Consider the following 18,660-nt stretch of genomic DNA (forward strand, 5'->3'; position numbering starts at 1 on the left):
GATACGTAAACTATTCTACTTGCTCTAGTTTTTGCCCTCCTATTTTAATGTTTAGCTTAGCCTTTTTCTTTCTAGAAAATCGCATAAACTTTGTTTTATTAATATTGATTCTCATCCCATCCCTGTCGCAGTGAATTTCCAATGCAATAAGCAATGCTTGCAACCCCTTGGCTGACTGACATAATAAAGCTTGGTCATCAATGAACCTAACTGATTTTACGAATTCCCCGCCCACTTTCATTCCTACCTCCAGTTCTTCCCATGCCTCTTTAATCATTTCCTCTGCATACAGGCTGAACAGCAACGGTGATAATGGGCAACCCTGCCTTACACCTCTTCCTAACACTGCCCAACCGGACTCCCCGTTCCCCACTTGCACCTGAGCAGTCTGGGACATGTACAGGGTGCGGATTAGCCTCCTTTCCCTCCAATCTATTCCTATTTTCTGCAGAATACTCATTAGTTTTTCCCAATTCACTCTATCAAACGCTTTTTCGAAATCTACGAAACAGGCAAATACCTCCTGGTTGTGTTCTATATTCCTCTCGATTAATAATCCCATTACTGCAATGGCATCACGCGTACGTCTCCTCTTCCTAAACTCAAACTGATCATCCCCTAAGTAATCATTTGCCCTACTCTCTATCCTTTTGTTTATGATCTTGAGAACAACTTTAGCTGCGTGGGATATCAAACTTATTGTCCTGTAGTCCTCACATGATGTAGCCTTTACCTTTTTCGGAATAGGAACTAAAACTCATCTCACAAAGTCTTCCGGCCAGATTCCTTCCTCATAAATACTACGAATCAGCCCATATAGCCTCTTCCTCCCTTAATTTTCCTAAAGCTTTTAGTAGTTCCGCAGGAATGTTGTCTACCCCGCGGCCTTATTGATAAATAAGTCAATTTAATATAGCATTATGAGATTTTAGGTTTCATATATTTAGAAAAAATGTAGATATTTTAAGGAAATGACAATAGTTTAGATGGTAAAGACACAACTGTAAGATAAAGAGACAGTATTTAAAGCATAAACCGTAATTGTTTATATATTAATAAATTATCCCATAGTTTGAGTACAGTATTGTCTTAAATTTTTATTCATACACCTTGGAGGAAGTTTGGATCCATTCATCGCAGAAATTTATTTATTTATGTACCCTGCAAGTCATCGTTAGGGTGTGTGGCGGGGAGTGAATACCCACCAGACTTATTTTGATTGTGACCCTACCGTGTTCGAACAGTGTTATTCTGATCCCCTATTATTCGTGGTAAAATGGCATCTTTAATCAATTCGTTCTACCCTTAATCTCTCTAATTTTACTAGCATGATCTCTCCTACCGTAGTACGATGGGGGTAATAATAAATACATTTTCAACATCACTGCTAGAGAGACGTCCTTCCAATTCATGCGAGAGATTTAATCTTTGATAATTTAACCTTCGCTTCGTGACTGATTCCCAGCATAGCTCTTCTAATATTTCGGATATGCTACTTAGTTTATCATGACAACGTTTTACAAATCTAGCTCCCCTATGCTGCACGCGATCTAATTCGGCAATCAATCCAACTTCGTGAGGACCCCATTTATACTAGCCGCGTATTCTAAATGAGGCCTAACCAACGAAAGATGGCATTTCTCTGTGACCTTTTCATCACATTTACCAAGTACTCTTCTAATTCATCCTAATTTTTTGTTGGCTTGTCCACATGTTCCCCGTAGGCGTTTCACCCAGGAGAGGTCGTGAGTGAGGGTACCGCCTGGGTACTAGGGATGAAGACGGGAAAGAAATAAGGCAGGTTGCCTCATTACATCTCTTTATATATAATGTATACATTGAGAATACAATGAAGCAGATCAATGTTAAGTGGCGCACAAGGATTAAGCTAAGAGGTGGCGCACCAATAAACGGATAAAGGATATACTCGTATGTATGTATGCTGGGATTTGCTGAAGACCGTCCTCAAATAGCCATGTCGGTCTTGCTCGAAGAGATCATCTGATACCAGGAAAATAGCCGCAGTGGAGAAGGTACAATCTCAAGGTAAACAAGATTTAAACTGAGGCAATGGCCTCTCAACCATGCACGTCTCTGTGTGTGTGTGAATGCAGAGATCCGCGGAAGCGCCATCAGCAAAGAAGTACACGTCCCGGAACTCCAATGCGGTTTACGCAGAAAGCCGGAATGCGCACCTCAATTTAAGACGCTCGGAATAAATGAATTCGGCTAAGCGTTGAAATATTTGCGATTCCTGCAACGACTGCCTGTCTCTCTTCCCTCTCGTGGACCAGTTGCGACTCCACTCCACCTCTCGATGCATCGCATGCCAACGCGTGCACTGAGAGATGGAGCGAACAGCCGGCTGAGCTGAGAATAAGACTGCTGTTCCATGGGTCCACCTTTTCTTCCAACGGAGCGCAAGTCAGGATCCCACGTCACCGTCTTTAAGGTCAAGGAAACGAGTTGTGATTTCTTTTTCCCTTTCATATTTTTTCCTGCAGGAAAAGTGGACGACGTGATTCGCCACGAGCGAGAGTTCGGATATCGCTTCGTTTATGTTTCTTCCCCCACTCCCGGCCCTCCTCCGTCCTTGGGCCGTCTTCTTTCGTCGGACACTCGGCGGGACGAGAGGGCGCCGCTGCAGACGTTGGCAGAGAGAGAACCAGCGAGCACCATGGCCGGCCGGCACCCCCTCCTCTGGATGCTGCTTGCGGCGTCGCTGACCGCCACCCCGACGGACGCCCAGGGCGGAGACTACCGGGTGCCGAACCTGGATCTCCAGGCGTACACGCCGATAGGATTCAGGGCCGCCCTGCCCGGTGAGTCCCGACCGCGGTGGTTTCACCACCCGGGCGACCACTGCCAAACTTCCTCTCCGTTGGAAGCGAGTCCATCGTTGCCAAATTTCACATCCCGTGGCCCTTAGAGCGGGGCAATGTGCACGGAAGGCATGAGGCCAAAAAGGATTTTGTCCTTATCATCATTCTCTGACGTATCTTTGAGTTCCTTAACCTTAAGACATCTAAAATAGATTGCGATAGCTCAGTGTGATTGACGAAGGAGTCATTCCAACACTGTCCGACCGTGGCGCCCTCCTCGATGTGCGGCCCGCGTGTGGGGGCCCACTCTCCTGCCCCTTCCTTCCATTCGCCGGAGGACCTTCCGGTCGCTGAAGTGGCGGTGGCGGGGGTCGCGACCTCGCCTCGCCGTTCCGCACTCCGAGTCGCGGGGCGGGGGAAGGTCGACAAGGGGCGGGGGAAGGCTGATTACAACGGTCACCAGTGAGATATCTGGGACTGGATTGTGTGGCCGATACTTTGGGAGTTGCTGTTTTCAATCTGGAAACACATTATAAGAGGGACGAATTTTCTAGGTGATGTGTAATGCACTTAATACATTGCTCGGAATGGGATATCTCTCAAAATCTTCGCCTGGACCAATTCACCAGGACTTAAAACAATGAAAAAACATTAATAACATTCTCAGTTCCTTCTCTCCCTTGAGAAAGGTTGCAACGCACCGAAAATTCGGTACTAGTGAGTTTCATTTGTGTGTTTTTGTTCGCTATCTTGGTGTACATTATATATATATATATATATATATATATATATATATATATATATATATATATATATACATTCATATATATATATATATACATTCATATATTTTCTATATAAATATATATATATATTTATTTATTTATTTATATGTATACGTATGTGTGTGTGTGTATTTATACACACACGCATCCTCATATACTCGTGAACACATACTCATACACATATGCATGTAATACGCATCATTTAAATTAAAAGTTAAATTAAATTAAGTTAAATTTTCGATTTGAATTCAGATAATATTAATGATTTTGATTTGCTTACCGAGAAAGACGTAATTGCGTTTCTTAGAATTACTTTGAGTGGGTGGAGCGAGGGGAAAACCCCGCTGCGAAATCAAATTCACCGTTGTCGACGACATTTTGAATATTATTTCAGTGTTCGTGAAAACATTCTCTTGGTGAAATAAATTGGTAAAACTTCTCCACCATCATCTCCCATTATCTTTTCATTGTGAAACTCATGAGACTTATATATGTGGCATCAACAAAGTTTCGCGAATTTTCATTTTCTACGCTCAAAAATGTTCTGAAGTATTCCACTTGCTCTCTCCAACATTTGTGTCAAGTCCTCGCCGATCAAATGGCACTTGTTAAGCAAATTTCGTTAATTAATGGTTGATAAATATTCTCTGTTGCAGTTCCTATCCATTGATTTTTGGTCTAACGTGCTCATAGATTATTTAATCTCAATTTAATTTTCAATTTTCAATAAATGGTAGACTGGGAAATTACGATTTTATTCAACTCTTCATTTCTCTAGATGGTATACTGTTATCTACGTCTACATCAGCTAGATCTATATAAAACCCCGTAAGCCGTCTTAGGGGCGCGTGGCGGGGGGTGTAGGGTCGCCACCCGTAAAAGAGAATAAAACCACAAGCAAAACCAACAAATTCATGCAAATCTACACCCATAGAAGCGAATGCGATATTCATGTAAAAACCTTGTTAACTTACACGTATGCAAATACATATACTATGAACTACTAACATCCACATGCACCCACGAATGTATTAAAAATCTATCCAATAACGTGCAAATTTGTATACGTGCTGGACGAAGACTTAAATCAAAATAAGGGTTACTTCGCATAGTAAATTAGTTATTGCGAAAAGGGGAATAAAAATGAACCACAACCGTTTATGCGACAGGCGCCCACCGTGACAAGACAGGTCATGCAGAATTGAAAAAAAAGGGGTAATTCCACTATCGCATGTACATGCAACTAATGGTCTCCGCCCCTAAAGTCACTCATAGCTAGGGAATGCAATGTAGACAGCGGACGGCGTCACGCCCCACAGAGAGAAACGACGGATGGAAGGAGAAGATTGAAAACAGAAATGAACAAAGAAATGTGGACAACATTGTACCGAGTACTGCATTCATTTAAAGGCCGTCCCATGTGGGAAGGGATTTGACAACAAAACACTCGAGTTTAGTGAAAGTACCTGCTATTGAGTAGAACTAATTATTCCCTCGACTAATTATTCATTCAGTATTGCGGGTGGAAAGTGAGATTGTTGCCATCTATAACCCCGCATTCACGTACTATATTTCCTATATTGTCCATGGGTAGAAGAAGTCTACTAGTTCTAGCATCTGTTTCCCGAATTTCTATATAGATGTTTCAAGCGACTCAATGTATGTGCGAATAATTTGCAAGACCTAGGCGCTGAAACATGCGGATCTGAATTTAATTAGTAATTTCAATCTTGAATTGAATCGTCTCTCTTCAAATGATTCCCAACCCAACTCCATAAGCATTTCTGTGACACTTTTCACTTTATCGAAGCAGTTTTTAACCAAACGGGCTGCCCGGCGCTGAACCGTCTTTATTTCCCGAATGAGGCCTTTTTCACTCGGATCCCACACGCTACTCGCGTATTTTAATGAAGCCTTACAAAGAGGGTGGTAACAACGTTCCTTGACATTATAGTCACTCCTGGCAACAATGCGTTTCATAAATCCCAATTTTTTATGTCCTGGCCCGCAGAGTTTACGTATGTGTGGCCCCCAAGTTAAGTCGTTAATTATAATAACACCTAGGTATTTTACCCGTGTCAACTACTTCTATGTCAACTCAGATACTTTCTAAAATAATCCTGTTGATCTTATAAAGAAATTACCTCTGAATATTTGCTACGGTTTAATGGCGATCCCCATTTTGTACACAATTTTGAAATGCAATCGAGATCCTGTGCTTGAATTAAACGATTCTAATCCCCAGATATCTCCCGATAAATCTCCGCGTCATTCGCCAGCATCCTTATCTTACTTTTCCCTTTACGGTTCAAATCTTTAGCGAAAATCAAGAAAGCAACTTCCCTGAGGTAATAAAGAAAAGATGGTAACAATTTTCCCCTAGATAAGTTTAATAGCTCCACCGGGTTTCGATGCGTTACATCATATTCAGGTGATGACCCGGTGGTACGATTAAACTTATCTTGTGGAATGTTTTTACGATATTTTCTTTATTATGTTCGAATTCCACCATATCACACCTGGAACTACTCATTTACACTTCCCTGAGTTCGCTGTCGGAACTAGTGCCGTCAAGGACTGCCCTCTGTTCCCGCTCTGAAAGAAAATCTTTAACCCAACTTATTGCGCCCTTGTTTATACCCGCGACCTTTAATTTATGAATGAGTTTACCATGTGGGACCTTAACAAATGCCTTTTGAAAATCTAAGAAGACCGCATCCACTTGCATACCTCTCTCACCCGATAAAAGTAAATCATGTGTAAATAATCCTAATTGGGTTTCGCAGGAGCGAGTTTTCCTGAATCCGTGTTGATTGTCACTTAAAAAGTTAATATTGTCAAGGTGTCCCATTATTGAACTGACAATTATGTGCTCTAAGATTTTGCAACAGATAGAAGTGAGAGATATAGGTCTGTAATTACTAGGGTCCTCCCTGTCACCACTTTTAAAAATGGGCGGTTTTCCAATTCTTAAGGACTTTGCACTCTGTGAGGGATTTCTAAAATATAACTTTGAGATGATAGAAGCTAAATTTTTTAGAACCCTGACCGGTATATTTTCTGTACTAGGAGATTTGTTGGGTTTAATATCTATGAGCAATTTCAAAGTTTCATGTTCGTCCGCTGTAATATTTGCCATCAGTTTCATCATTTGCCATGTATAGTATCTGGGAAATCCCTGGTGGTTGCCCTAGCCATTGGAGAACAACAAACATGCGAACATTTTGTGGACCTCTCACAATGCCTGAAATTATTTTTTGACTAAAGACAATAAGTTGTTCCAAGGCCTACGTATGTTGGTGGGAGTTTTATTGCTCACCGAAGCCAGCACGTCACGCCCCGCGAATCCCATCTTCTCCCTGAGCGAACAGGAAGTTCAGGCATGCGAAGGAACCTCAAAGTCATTACCGAGCACTTGTTGCACAAGATTTCGTGGTGGAAGCTTTTGCGTCCTAAGAAATGTAGAATATTCGTCGAGTAACGAAACCGTTCCTCACCAGAGCCAGGAGAAAGCAGGGTCTTCATTCGAATTGCGGACCCATCGTTAACGGGTGCTCAATAAGTTCGGCGAGTTTTCAAAGCGATCCGTGAGCTGGCAAGTATAGTATGATGATGGATCGGGACGGGAGAGTGGGAACTCAATGTTGTGGAAGGCTGGGAATGGCGCGGGATTCTGTGATCGAGTGGAAAGGCGCCCGCCGCGGTTCGTCCAGTGACCACAGGCTGGCATGCCGCTGCAATCGGGATGACGAGGCCGAGAGAAATTAATAACTGTTTTGAATACCCACTACCATGATCCACTCGAACTAATCTCACATCGCCAATTTAATGATAATCAGAGAATGTAAATTAATGAAATGCAAAGCGTCGTAATGAGCAATTTTATTTCTCAGTTTTCAAGGACTCTCAAGTTCATTTGGAACTAGTATCTGAAGGATTCGTCTCATTTTGAGGTATTTGCTGATATTATCATTTCTCACGAACCGAGGTGCGTCTAACAATTTTTGCATAATTTTGTTTTCCGTTGCTTGGGTTTTTTATAAGTGGGTTTCGGCCGCATAAAGCCAAGCGGGTGATGCGTATGAGAGGAGGGGGCGAATCATGCTGTTGTAAAGCAGCAGTTTGGTTGCGATGGACAGCGGAGATTTCGGTTTTAGCTAGGGATGTTGCGAGTTGGCAGCAGAATTGGCGTTTGTTGTGGCGGTGTTTATGTGTTGGCCATCTTTCTTCCTTTTATCGAATGTTACCCCCAGGAACTTTGCCTTGTTTGACCTCTTCACGATGCCGCATCGGTGTTGGACCGTGGTGGACCAGTGGACCTCGTCGAGCTTAGAGACGGCGAGAGAAGACGACGTATTCGTATTTGTTAGGGTTTGCCTTCAGCTTCCAATGGTCGCCTCAATCCACGAAGGTGTCAATTTGCAGTCGGAGTTTATCAACCGTCTTGTAAGGGGTTTGCACCTTGGGCGACAATGGTCGTTTTGTCTACATATCGGAGCAGGTGGGTGCCAGGGATGTCATTTGTGAACAGGTTGAAGAGAGTAGGGGAAAGGATGGCGCCTTGCCGAAGTACGTATATATACATCCACGTAAGAAAAATATAGCCTGACTATTATATTTATTAGGTAGTCTACCGGGTAAGGTAGGTTTTGGATGGACACAATGGCAAATAAATTTTTTGTTTCTTCAAACAAAACCCAATCCAATATCCTACTCTACCACAAAGTTTCATCCCTGTACACTTCCTTCCTCCCCTCATCCCGTCGAACATCCCTATCCTATTTCGGTTTTTGATAATATATTCCCATTTTTCTTCGAGAGTTATCGGCCATGATTTTCTCTACAGCCTGCCGATACTCCTTCCTTGTCAATTCATTTATTGCTTCTACTTTCCATTTCTTAAGTCAGGGGTGGCGGGTTCTTTTTGAAACGTATGCTACATTTCATAACAACTAAATTATGGTCAGAGTCCTCGTCCGCTACCGGGAAGCTGTGCGAATTGATGACGCTCTTCCTAAACCTGTGTATAACAATAATATAATTGAATTGATACCTTTCTGAGTTATCTGGTGTTTTCCATGTATACCTACGCCTTTTGTGGTGTCTCAACCAAGTGTTGGTGATGACTGTCTTCTACAGAACTCAATTGCTTTCCCCCCGCTGTCATTCCTTTTACCCAAACCGCAGTCCCCCACCTCATCACCATCTCTTCCTTTGCACTACGTCGCATTCCAATAAAAAATCAATTCCAATCACTGTCAAATGTTTCCCTGCAGGAACACATGCGATTATGTCCTCTAACTGATCGTACTATCAACTCATTCCTCCTTATGATTGCTCGGTGGTATGTGCACCTGTACAACGACCAAGTTCGTCGGCCCTGCTTTTACTGGTAATATTCTATCACTTGCTTGCTCTATATAGACTACGTTTCTTCCAACCATTTTATTCAATATTATGGCTCCATATCAAATCTTTAATGATGCATTTCGTAACATCCTTAATCAACGTCCCGGTCATCAATTGCAACCTCCTGAAAGGAAAAAAAATTCCACCCTCTTTGGCTCTCGTAACCTCCGCTGTATATTATTATATGACTACCACTCCAGTAATCACCGCTATCTTTCCATCTCTCCTTGCATAGACCTAAAATATCTATTTTCCCCCTTTCCATCTCTCGCTTAATATTCTCCAGTTCCCCTGTCCTCATCATTGTCCTAACATTCCCTATTTTAACTAACTTGGTCTTTTTCTCCTGCATCTTCAGTCCTGATTCTGCCGGTTTTCCCTTGCAAGGGTTTCGTGGGATGACGACCGCGGAAGCCTTGCCTCCCCCGCTGCCGGGTACGACACCCGGCCGATTGGGCCGAGCCCCATAGTTGCCAGGACTCATATTCTCTGTATTGTCCATCATTTAAAACTTATGAATGATAATTGATGTGGTTTCCCGTTGCCTTCCTCAATAGTGTTTTTAACGTGACACCATTACTTACTGGCCGCCCCACTGGGGTCAGACGCCATTGCAGCCGCCTCACTGAGGAACAGACGCTGCGTGGACTACCTTTCGTCTGGCTCCTAAACTTCGACCTATCTAGCATTTTTGACCCTACCAGGAGCATTTATCATTAATCCCGCCAGCAAAGCTCTAGGGGTCATCGGAACGCACAAGCCCTTCCACCACGTCAAGGTTGTAGTCTATGGGAGGGAGACTGACTACATTAAATAATATTTCCTAAAGCCGTAAAAGGGGTTTTTTACACCAATGTAAAAGGAAAAAAGATGGGGGAATATTTATCTTGGTGTAGTGATTTACGGAGAAAGAAAAAGGTAATCCCGCGTCAGTGATGACACACATCCAAAATATGAGGACGTTCACATTTACTACGGGGAGGGGGTGGCGGGGTGGGTGTTTCCCGAATAGGAAATTAATCCTGTTGCCAGGGACCGTATTCGGGAACTTACAAATACACACTCAGTCACACTGTTTAGCCCAAAGTTGTTTATGGGGAAGTTTATCCCTCGCTATTGACTGGCTCCGTGCAACCTTGACCACATGCGTGTTAACTAATAAGAACCCGTATAGGTTTTTCGAAGAAATTAATCCAGACGCCTGGGACCTTCGCCTTCGCGGGAATAATGCGCACGCATCCACTGACATAGGTATTATTTGCGTGTTGGTATTGCTTTTCTGTAATACTTAAGAGAGCGAGATAATCGGCATGCATAAAAGGCATTAACTTCACTCATTCCTAATTCTTCCGAGGCACCGGTCGTACCCGATGCCGTTTGCCGGCGGCATTGCTACCGATACTATTTTCGGATGCCGCTCGAAGAATTACGTCGGGCGACATACGGAATATTATAGCCCCTCTGCTCTCGCTCGTGGACCGCCTACCGCGAGGGCGTTCGAGGGTCACGCGGAACCGCGGTCGGCGGATGAATGCGAGCGAGGGAGGAAGCAGTCGAGACGGCGTTGTCGGCTGCATGTCCCGTCAGCACGACGGAAGAGCGCCCACTTCTTCACCGCCACCTTTGGGTGCCACCGTGTTGCTCCAGGCCATCTATGCTCAATATTTACAAAGAATATTCACTGTTGGTTTCGATACGTAGGCGGTATCTTTGCTATATGGACAGGTACTGATGGACAGTTAGAAAATTTTATGAACAACCTAAATTCCCAATGTGAAAGTATCAGTTTCACTTGTGAGAAAGAACAAATTAATCAACTAAATTTTCTAGATATCACAGTGTCGAGAAAGGGACGGGGCTTTGAATTTGCAATATCTCAGAAAAGTACCGCCACAGACCACATCATCCCCTTCAACTCCCACCATCACATATCATACAAGCTTTCCACTTCATTTCCTGCTAAACAGACTGTTGGCCATTCCTCTTTCCAAAAGTAATTTTGTTCAAGAACTCAAAACGATTAAAGATTTAGTAATGAAATATGGCTACAAAGAAAATTTAATTTAAGAAATATTACAAAGAAAACGTTTCTTTAAAGCATACAATCTTTTGTTCAAACCAATTAATGTGGAGGAAATAGGTTACATATGGTGTAAATTCCTTTATTATGGATTGATTTCACAAAAGTTAGCCAACCTGTTCCCTTGGGAAAATTTTGAACAGCTTTTCACAAAACGAATAACTTTAAATCATTCTTGAATGCTATGAAAGACAAAATATAAAAACAAAATAAAAGTGGCGTTTATATGTTAACTTGTGGAGACTGTAGTGCTATATATATATGTATAGGTCAAATGGGGAGATCATCAAAAACACGGGCGGAGGAACACAAATGCTGTTTCAAGAACTGTGACCTCAAGCAATCACACTTCGCCAAGCATCTATGGGAAGAAAATCATGGGAGTGATTTCAACCCGGAACTCTTACACCAGATGGAAAAAGGAATGAGGATGGACAAGTGGGAAGAGCTCGAGATCAGAAAGAATCTAAAAACGGGTCATTTGGTTAACGATTTATTGTTTGAATACCTCTCCACAATCCTGGAAGTACCCCTTTCTTTCACAAAAAGACCCAACAAACCACCCACCCCACTGTGAACCCACCAATCACCTTTCCTGATGCTTTACCCTCCTCTGCCTCCTCCCCATCAACGCCGATCACAACCCCATTTTCTTTCCCCTCCTCTCCCTCATGAATGGACTGCGTCTTGATTAATTTTGTACCTGATGATGATGCTTGAGCATTGAAACTAGTTGTACGTAAATAAATAACAGTGGAAATATACATTGTGTTCTTCATTCAATGAGTCTTGAGGGTAGTTAAAGATCTAGTTTGATAACTATTCGATGTATATCAAGCAATTATAACATTTTCATGCTTTAAATATACCCATTATTTTTATTTGGTCATATTTTTCCTTGGACCTGGGTGATTCCTTTTTTCATAAATTTATATTTGGAAGCAATACCTCATAATTTCCCACTCATAATAACCAATCATATGTACTGGTGGTACAGAAAGTAAAATGAACACTTGTTGCGCAGATCGAATGGGTCAGACCGGCATCAGCAGCCACAGCTGCAGGAAAGTGTGAAGTGCACGGTATCAGCAGCAATGCAGAAGGCAATGGGAAACCAACACATTAGCCTCCATAGAATAAGTAGCAGTATAAAAATTGCAGAGCTCTGGTAGAGCTGAGGTTGCCCAAGGAAGCTTGCCTGGAATCGAACCTGGACCCTCAGTCCAGTTCAACACTCATCAGGTCGGTAGTCAAATGCTCTACCCCTGGACTACTATGCTCTCTAGTCAAAATTACATGCTTAGAAAGAGAAGTATTTGGCAAAGACAATAAATTAGATTGAAAAGTATTAACTTTGATAAAGCTGGATGATCCACTGTTCCGTGAATACTATTTTCTAAACATTTAGAAAAGCTCTAATGACTTGATGTTATTTATTAAATCCTCAAATGCTTCTTGCTCACCACAGATTCACCAGGTGTCCAGCTCTTTGCATTTCATGCCAGTGTCAACCAAGAACTGACAGGGACTCAGACTGGGACCATAAATGCAGACATAAGAAGCAAAGGGAAACTTGCAGATGGAAAGAGCTACTGGATCTACATTGACACGTCTAGCAAGTTGAAACCGGGTGATAAAGTGTACTACTGGTATTGGGTGCAGTATAGAGGACTTGGCTATCAGAAACTGGAAAATGTTTGGACTGTCACTTCATGTGAGTGTGATACATGTATCCTTTTGGGTTTCAGTTTTTGCATTTTAATTTTGTGTCAACTCAGTTAAACGGCTCCTAAAGGAAAATATTGACACTAATGTTGAGAAAGATACAATGTACCATAAATTTTTATTGGCTTTACTCTGACACTTAATTAAAGAGCTGGAACAGGCAACGTAGCGACTAAAATAAAAAAATTAATCCAGTGACATTTTGACTGAATGCTATAAAATGTAAATTAGACAAAAAGTTCTCATTAATTACTGTAAGAAAAACTGATACTGTAGACAATACTTCATGAGAATTGAATTGGAATTCCAGTTTCTCTGAAGCAGGAGTCTTCATATTGAAAATATCCAAATTTTGGTAAACAAAGGTGGTTGTGTCCATGCATCCCTCGGAGGTCTCCAAGGAAATGAAACTTTCATTTGTCAAAATTTATGTTTAAGTGTCATTGCAACTATTCCTATATATTTAAAGTGAATATTTTAATTCATCCCCATTTTTGTGCTCTTTTTTTCTACTACAGTAAATGACATGTTTGTTTAGTCCTTTAGCTGCAGTTCACTCTCCAGAATCCTGCTTCACAGACTTGTCCAAAATGGAGCGTATAGTGTCTCCTTGACCTTAATTAGTTCCAAAAATATAAAACAATCTAAATAACAAAAATATGGAATAAATAAAAATAATCTAGAATCTTTGTTCATGTTCAATTCAAAATTTGTATTTATTTATATTGAAGAACATAACTTTCATAAAATTTCAAGATATAATAGGGCACCCAGAAAGGGTGAAAAGGTACATTCAGAGCATCCTACCATGTGAACATTCACCGCAGCAAAAGCTTAAGTCAACTGTCTCATGGTAGGCGCGTATAGTAACAAAGAGTAAAATGCAAAATGGTGATGTTGCCAGCAGTAAACGGGAATTGTGCGGTGTGGGTATCTATTTCAGATTGCCGATGTGGACAGAGTGGAAGTTAACCTTTCTCTGTACCTATTGGCGCTGCCGTCTGGGGGGAGAGGTGGGAACACTTGAAAGGTGGAATAAGTGACTCATGCAAGCCATCTGCTAGTGCCACAGCACAATTCACTGAATAATTACATTGACTTTCCTATTAAATCTCTACTTTGACAAATAAACAATACGCGCATGTCCAAATATTGCAGCAAGTGTATGAATCATCGATCAAATAATTAATTTGTTGAAAATCAATACAAACTTCTCCCTTTTTCATAAAATATATGGACGTGTTGAGAAATGCAATGTGACCAAAAACATCTGCAGAATTGATACATACTTACGGTGGAATATTTTTCCTTCACAAACACACGAGGACATGTGGAATAAAAAACCCTAATGCGCCACCTACTTAATATTACAATCACTTCTAAATGCCACCATTGCATCCCATGAAACAGCTGTGGACATAGATCTGAGTATGAGTTTGAAAAACTGCAGGTCTTGGTGGACTTGGGTGTGTGTCATGCCCAGTAGCAGGAGAGGCAAGGCTTCTGCAGTCATCTCATGAAATCCTTGCAAAGTGACAGCAGCAGCACAGAAGACAGGGGTTAGGATATTGCATCAGAATTTTAGGAAGATGTCTAGGAGAGGGACAGGAGAGATGAAGGAGCAAGAGCTGGAGGGATGAAGTGGTGTATGTGAGGTGAGATGGAAAGATATCGAGAATTATTGGAGTGATGATTATAGAGTAATATAAAATACAGCAGAGGGGATGAGAGCCGATGAAGGGTGGCAATAATATCGAAAAAAAGGTAGAAGGAAGCATAGTTAACCCAGAGCAAGCAAGCAGTAGAATATCATTAATTGAAGTAAAAGCTGAACCAATGCACTTGATCCATTGCACTGGTCCACATACCACCTAGCAACCATAGGGAGGGAGAAGCCAAAAGAGAATATGGCCAGGTGGAGCATTTAATGGCATGTATTCCTGGAGGGAAATATTTGATAGTGATGGTGGATTGGAATACAAAGGTTGACCCTGGACCCAGAGATGATAGTCTCCAGTCTGGAGACCATTATTTTGGAACCAGGATTATGGATACACTCAATTGGAAATCCTGAACCTTAGCCAATATAGAATAAAATGTGTCCCATGGGTAATCTATCTTTTCCAGAATTAAATTTGACAAAAAATTTTTAACATAAGTGGTACCAAGCTTTCAATTCACTCCATTATACAAACATTAGGTTGCATATTACATCAATGAAAATTCCTGCTATTCCAGCAATTACAGCCATCCAAGCATTATATTTTTTTCATTTTTTCTAGAAATGCTAAAATTACTAATGATTTGGACAGTTTATTAATTCTTTTATTTTTTATTTTGTTGTTTTATACTTAAACATATGAATTCCCATCACAAATTTCATACGGACAGTGAGCTTAACAAAATACCTGCTATGAAGATTAGGCATATGGAAGTGCAAAATATATGTTTCTGCAATGCACATTAAATGATGAATAGAATAATGCAGTTATATAGAATTCCTTATGATTGCATTATATTAAACAAAACAAATAAATTCTTTTCATGGTTGCCACAACAGTGTTTGACCGAGAGACAAACATTCCTGTAATGACCGCAGCAGTCACCACGCCACCCCCACAAACAGCTACAGGCATTCCGGCCACACCCCCTGCGGCTAATTGCCCCAAGTCCATCACGGTGGTTAATGGGGCCCCAGCCTGCGCAGGGAGGCTCATTTTTGAGGACACATTCAAGGATTTTGACCTGAGGAAGTGGCAGCATGAAATAACATTATCTGGAGGAAGAGTGAGGCTCCCATTTTTAAATAATTTTTTTTCATTCATAAATTTTACTTTCAGGGAAGTTGGTTAATTATGTGTAGCATATAGGCATATAATTCTTTTAATAAGTAGAATTTTCTTTTGATAATTATTGTGGTTGTATATGGCAGGTTGTTGACATATGGGACAATACTGTATTTGGTGCATTCAAGACCTCTGAAGTCAGTTCCTTCAATTAATAGAAGCTCTCAACTAATCCTCATGATGCCGCAAGTCCCCCAAAAAGTTCCATTTTTAGTTTATACAAATGGCTCTCTTATTCCATAAAATGGTCACACAAACATATATATGCATACATAATTATACACATATATATATTAATTTATATATAACATATATACATATATATATATATATATATATATATATATATATATATATATATATATATATATATATATATATATAACACTTTTTGAAAGACTCACGGACGTGAATAATAATGTATAACACTTAGCACTAGTGGACACAGACAAAAACACAGAAACACACAAAAAAAGAGACTCACTATTTTTCGAATTTTCGGTGGTCGTTGCCACCTTTATCAAGGAGGAGAGGGACAGAACTGAAGGGAATAAAGTTCTGTCCCTCTCCTCCTTGATAAAGGTGGCAACGACCACCGAAAATTCGAAAAATAGTGAGTCTCTTTTTTTGTGTGTTTCTGTGTTTTTGTCTGTGTCCACTAGTGCTAAGTGTTATACATTATATATATATATATATATATATATATATATATATATATATATATATATATATATATATATATATATATATATATATATATATATATATATATATAACATATATGCATATATATATATATATACATATATTATTAGGTAATCTACCGGTTAAGACAGGTTTTTGGATGGACATAATTACTACTTAAATAATTTGTGGCCCCTAGCAAAACACAACATCCTACTCTACATCAAGTCCCTCTTCAGCTCTGAGTACTTTCTTCCTCCCTTCATCCCGTCCAACATCCCTATCCTGTTCCTTCCCTTTCTTCGTTTGCCTAACATTCTCCCCTCAATTACAGTCTTCAACAAGCCAGCCAATACCCCCTTCATCCATTTTTCCTGCCTCCATAGGATTGCTCCCAACAAACCCCTCTCTTCGCACCATACCAAGTACTTCCTCATTTGTCTTCTTCTCTGTCCATTTCACCTTCTCCATTCTTCTCCAACACCCACATTTCAAAAGCCTCCAGTCTACGTCTATCCTCCTGCTTCAATGACCACGTTTCCGCGCCGTGCATAGCTATGCTCCAAATTAAAGTTTTTACGAGTATTTTCTTAATACCCTTACTCAACGTCCCTCTCATTAACTCCGTCCTCCTCATAAAAGCCTCTTTGCCTAGCTCAATTCTTCTCCTTACGTCCATACCTATTTGACTGCGTTGGTCCAAAACACTTCCGAGATACGTAAACTGTTCTACCTGCCATCCTATTTTAATGTTTAGCTTAGCCTTTTTCTTTCTAGAAAATCGCATAAACTTTGTTTTATTAAAATTGATTCTCATCCCATACCTGTGGCACTGAATTTCCAATGCACTACGCAATGCTTGCAACCCCTTGGCTGACTGACAAACTAAAGCTTGGTCATCAACGAACCTAACTGATTTTACGAATTCCCCGCCCACTTTCATTCATACCTCCCATTCTTCCCATGCCTCTTTAATCATTTCCTCTGCATACATGTTGAACAGCAACAGTGATAATGGGCAACCCTGCCTTACACCTCTTCCTAACACTGCCCAACCGGACTTCCCGTTCCCCACTCGCACCTGAGCAGTCTGAGACATGTACAGGTTACAGATTAGCCTCCTTTCCCTCCAATCTATTCCTATTTTCTGCAATATAGTCATTAGATTTTCCCAATTCACTCTATCAAATGCTTTTTCGAAGTCTACGAAACAGGCGAAGACCTCCTGGTTTTATTCTATATTCCTCTCGATTAATAATCTCATTACTGCAATGGCATCACACATACCTCTCCCCTTCCTAAACCCAAACTGATCATCCCCTAAGTAATCATTTGCCTTACTCTCTATCCTTTTGTTTATGATCCTGAGAAAAACTTTAGCTGCGTGTGATATCAAACTTATCATCCTGTAGTCCTCACATGATGTAGCCTTCACCTATATATATATATATATATATATATATATATATATATATATATATATATATATATATATATATATATATATATATATATATATATATATACATATATATATATATATATGCTTTCATAGACGTAACACGGAAGTGCCGAATAGTACAATACACAGTAACACATAATATAGAAACATAAAAAAAGAGAACACTCGCACGTATTTTCTTGATATTTCGACGGAAACAATCCGTCTTCCTCTGAAGATATAGAAGTAATGACTGCTGGAATTGTTGAGGTGAGGGGTGCGAGAGAAAGGAAAGGGGGCCAGGGGAAGGGGAGAATGGGAGGTGAAGGAGGGGTGAAAGGAATGGTTGGGGAGAGGAAAGGGAGAGGGAAGGGGTGGAAGTAACAATTTTAGGCCACTCCCATCAGTGAACGACATTGAGGCCCGGATGCTGATAGGCCATACAGATGTAAATGAATGCCAATTCAAGAGTTTTTAATTCTATAGGGTTATCGGATGTGGGAAGGGACGCTAGGACAGAAACATTGTAACACTGGTTGAAGGGGGTATTATGATGGGAAGCATGTTTAGGGATGGGGAGACCCGCGGACGGGGAGGAGGGATTGCACGAGGCGCGGTGGTTATTAATCCTAACGTTAAGTGGTGTGGAACATAGGCCTATGTAAAAGGACGGTTTACAGGTAAGAAGATAAACAACATTCTTGGAAGTGCAAGAGGAATAGGGGAAGGGCGGGAGAGAGTTAAATGGTGGGATGTAGTGGGGTGGAGTGGTGAAAATAGGGCAGGTTTTGCATCTTGCTCGATGACATGGAGTGGGTATGGCTCTATGACATCGAGCTGTGTTTATGGTTATATATATATATATATA

General features: G+C 40.9%; 1 protein-coding gene across 1 annotated transcript in view; it reads left to right on the forward strand.

The window, feature by feature from the left end:
• Nucleotides 1–2,408: 2,408 nt before the first annotated feature.
• LOC139696823 (beta-1,3-glucan-binding protein-like) overlaps nucleotides 2,409–18,660 on the forward strand; it is a 42,145-nt gene continuing 25,893 nt past the window's right edge. The window contains exons 1-3 of the mRNA XM_071595703.1: nucleotides 2,409–2,822; nucleotides 12,565–12,810; nucleotides 15,382–15,608. Of these exons, the coding sequence (XP_071451804.1) occupies nucleotides 2,678–2,822; nucleotides 12,565–12,810; nucleotides 15,382–15,608 (618 nt within the window). The 5' untranslated portion in view covers nucleotides 2,409–2,677. The remainder of the gene's footprint in view (nucleotides 2,823–12,564; nucleotides 12,811–15,381; nucleotides 15,609–18,660) is intronic.

Source organism: Hetaerina americana, unplaced genomic scaffold, assembly GCF_022747635.1.
Source record: "Hetaerina americana unplaced genomic scaffold, ioHetAmer1.1.p SCAF_7, whole genome shotgun sequence".
In the NCBI taxonomy this organism is placed as follows: Eukaryota; Metazoa; Arthropoda; class Insecta; order Odonata; family Calopterygidae; genus Hetaerina; species Hetaerina americana.